This window comes from Cariama cristata, unplaced genomic scaffold (genome assembly GCF_000690535.1).
Source record: "Cariama cristata isolate BGI_N322 unplaced genomic scaffold, ASM69053v1 scaffold17251, whole genome shotgun sequence".
Lineage (NCBI taxonomy): Eukaryota > Metazoa > Chordata > Aves > Cariamiformes > Cariamidae > Cariama > Cariama cristata.
The window spans coordinates 57258-61208 of record NW_009600049.1 but is presented as its reverse complement, the minus strand read 5'-3'; the positions used below and the strand labels follow the sequence as shown (position 1 = coordinate 61208).

Sequence of the window (3951 nt, the reverse complement as noted above, 5' to 3'; positions counted from 1 at the left end):
GTGATGCTTGTTCAGCTTCAGAACTACCGAACAGACCACCTGGAGGACAGACCTCCTTTTTGACTCGAGAACATTACAGTACTTACAGTATATACACCGTCTCCTACGCTGGTCTGACCTCTTCGGCAAAGGGAGGCCTACGGGCCAGCGCTGCCGCTCCTCACCCGAAGCCAAGCCTGCTCCGCGCGGGCTGCGGGCATCAGCGTGCATTTCACGGGCACGGAAAATCGTTTTTTCCAACCTGTGCCTGGAACGACGCTAAGGTTTCTAAACCTCCTTTTCATGGGCGGGTGGCTCTACCTTTAGGTTTACACTTTTTTCTCTCTATTTCAAAAGAAAGCATCACGTTGTTGATACTAAAAAAAACCCCTTTCCTAGTGTCAGTAGATGTAATTCATATGAAAATGGAACTCCTCCTTTCATGATAATGCTGCTTGAAAAATCAACTCTCGGAATGTAAATAAGGCAGTACTCAACGGCAGGCACCTAGCAGTTGTCCAGAATGCAACATAGGTAAACAGTTGTCTGACAGCACAAAACTCTTAAAAATAATACTGATTTTCTGCAATATACAGTATTTACACAACAGCTGCAAATTTGCTCATACGATATCCATTTATATAGATAAATTAGCAAAACGAGTCTTATGGATTCACTTGTTCCATTGCAAAAGTATTCTGTATAGTGTAAACGTGTGGTACCTCTTGTAGTGGGGTGTTTTCTACATGCGAGTGTTAAAAACCAAAAGTAAGGAGGTGAGTGCTGAGGTCAGGGCCACTTCTCTGTGCTAGGGCTTGACTGATGCCCTCAGCAACTTCTGCTCACTGTTGGGAATTTCTTTGGTGCTTTCCTCCAACGCGTTCACGCTAGCCAGGTAACGCAGTATGGGAGGAGGACGGGAGCAACTAGAAAGTGAACCAGCACTTCTTGTTCTTTGTATTTACAAGGAAAATGAGCTGATGACCTGCAGTGTCCTGCTTGTGGAAAGCAGCGTGCACCATAGTGTCCAAAAGTAAGAAAATTAAACCCAAAGCGCCAAACGAAGCCTCTTTCAGTGGCTATCCTCCACAAGGCCTTCACCTTCATCTTTCCACACTGGAGGACCTCGAAGGCCATCTCTTCTCAACCTGCTTCTCGCTCTTCCTTGAGGTTCTCGATGGAGGAGCAGCGCCCGCTGTAGTGTTATTAGCCGGCAACACAGGAACGGCCGCTGCCAACGCAAGGGCATTGGGAGGACCGAGACTGCTGCTGTTGGCAGGCGACTGGTCCAGCAAAGCAAACAGCCTAGACGTCTTCCTTGCCTGAGGAGCTCTCCATTGAGGAAACTCAGCACCTTCGGGCTTGGCGTTGGATGGGGAGACGTGCGCATCGGCATCCTCTTCTGGAAAGGGAAGCCTGCCCAGAGAACTCGCCCCAGGCAGGGGCTGTGCGTAGCGGGGCGCTGCAGGTGTTGGCACCATCACGGCCCTAGGCAGATCGCTCCGACCAAACACCGCTTCCTCTTCGGTTTCAGCAGCTTCGGTAAGGAACGGCGGCGGGAGGGTGCTGCTGCGCTTGCTGCAGGACTCGCAGCACAGCTTGTTGTAGCCAGGGATGGAACAGTAACGTGCAAGCACTTCCATTTGACAGAAGATAGATTTGTCTCCCATACAGGGCTCATCTGCAAAACAAATGTAATGTTGATTGTAAACCTAGCGAAGAGCACTGAAATGCCCCACAGCATTTCGATGGGCACTGACAAAGTCCTACCTACGTTTCACAAACCACGGGCTACTCTGAATAGGCAACCTGAGATGCTTCATCCCGACAGAACTCCCCGCCACCCTAAAAAATAACCCTAGTTGGGAACCAAGGAAATCGGCGGTCGCTTTGAAAACGTCCGCTTCTACGCACGCCAGAAGCGAAGAGTTGTGGAAAGGCATGTTGTATTTGCGGAGGGCCACAGACAACAATTTCCCATGCTCACCTACTAGAGCTCCCACATACCAGGCCAGATGCAGTTCCACCCACCCCCAAATCCCCTTCCCTTCTAGCCTGAGGACATTATTTATCGACAGCAATAAAGACAATGAAATCTTCCCTTAAAGGAATTAAATCCCAAGCAGTATCTCCCAGAGATGCCTTTTGTATGATGTCTTAAAAATAAAATGTTACAGTTGGATAAAGTTTTGTTTGGATAAAGTCTGAGTGTTTCAGTGACCTAACCAGAACCTGAGAACTGATGGACAGGACGCCTCGAAGTGTGTGGCATTCCTTTCAGTCAAGGAAAAGATCTTAAAGAGGTCAAAGGCCTATTAGAGACCCCCAAAACGTCGATGTTTCTTTGAGCGTTTGCTGGATGTTTGCTCCACAAATGGAGATGCAGGGGTCACACTGGACAAAACTGGTAGAGAGGAAAGCAGTAACGCAGGAAGTCAGAAGAAAAATAAGGCTTTGATACTGAGCTAAGAGCTCGTCAGCACTCGGGCTCCTTCAGACCGAGCTCAAAGCTGAACTCCAAGTTTTACTGTTATCAGGACTGGGACGAACACTGGGAGTCTGTCACACTCAGGAGTAGGTGGCACCGTTGAGAATTTCAGTTCTTAGTCTTGCAGTCTGTTGTACTGACTGTATCGGGGTACAGGCTCCCTGGGTAGTCTGGTATTCTGTACGGGAACGCGAGTTTAAATTAAAACCTTGCTCTCATTTCACACGAAAAAGTCAAATTCTCTGTTAGTATCTGAGCAGAGCTGCGTCAAGGCACAGAAGAAGATGGGAGGTTGGCTCTGGGCATTTGAAATGAGCTGCGCTATTTGCAGATTTTAAAACGAGAAGATTTAATACTTCCTTTTTATTCTCCCCCCTGTGTCTAACTCCTCCTACGGCTCATTTACACTGTTACTTATCCGTGTAGTTTGGAATATCATGTGCCTTGGCAGCACGCACACCCAACAGAGAACCGCAGGCAGGCACCTGGGAAGGTCGCCTCGTCCAGCCTTGCGGCAGGGTCGGCACCATTCAGAAATCCGTCTTGGTCTCTTAGCCAAGGCGTCTGTCGGCAAGGAGGGGCAATGACCTCCCGCAGACATCGACAGGGACCCTCAAAACAGACCGTGGGGCGTTTCAGTGTCATCTTCCAGCCGAACCCGTCTCTCTCCCACGGAGGACTCGGCCCAGCGACTGGGACTCTTGCGACACGCGGGGCATCTGTGTCTCCCCTCGGCCTCCGAAATGGGGTGCTAAGGCCCCAACGGCACGCCAGAATCAGACCAGGAACCTACAAACATGTAACGCTTCACAGGACAGCAAACCAGCAACGGGGACCAACGAGTAGCTCGGTGCATCCAGTAACTACTCAAACACTTCGGGGAGAGGCCAGCAAAAAGTTTCCGTTAGCAGAATTTTCCTAAGATATCCCGGCTGGCTTGAAATGGTATTGATGGATTTTACTTAAAATAGAAGTATGCAAAATTATAATGTGAAAAGCCAAAAGTTAACCCCGGCTATTGAGATCTGTTCCATGTCTAGTCCTCCATTCCTAGTTAGCAATTATGTAGTCAACATTTTAATGAGCAACAGATGGCACGTAACACCACTTATTAAGCTCTGAAATTAAATTAGCTTTCGGTACGGTGATATTTTTTCACCTGTGCACAGATGCTGCCTCACCACATGTCAACAGTATGTTAGGCAACCGAGTTTTCCTATTTTAAAATATTAACTGTAGCCCAACAGCTTGATCGGTGTAAATCAGCTTAATTCCACTGAACTCAGTAAAATTACACACACGTACATCAGTGGGGTTGTGGGATGTTGTTTATAAATGGCAAATTATATGACTGCAGTATATAATATAAAAATTTTCCTTGCTCCTAATCCCAGTGTGCTTGCTTGGATAGATGTTTGTTGGTTCTTGACAAACCTAGCATTAAATCCGCAGCTTTGCATGGGAATATACGTACTCCATGAAGG

The 3951-nt window shown here is 47.9% G+C and overlaps 1 protein-coding gene across 1 annotated transcript in view; it reads right to left on the bottom strand.

The window, feature by feature from the left end:
- Nucleotides 1-1082: 1082 nt before the first annotated feature.
- Nucleotides 1083-3951, bottom strand: part of ADAMTS3 (ADAM metallopeptidase with thrombospondin type 1 motif, 3) — a gene marked incomplete at its 5' end in the record, with an annotated part of 35634 nt that continues 32765 nt past the window's right edge. The window contains one exon of the mRNA XM_009709908.1: nucleotides 1083-1660. Within this exon, the coding sequence (XP_009708210.1) occupies nucleotides 1083-1660 (578 nt within the window). The remainder of the gene's footprint in view (nucleotides 1661-3951) is intronic.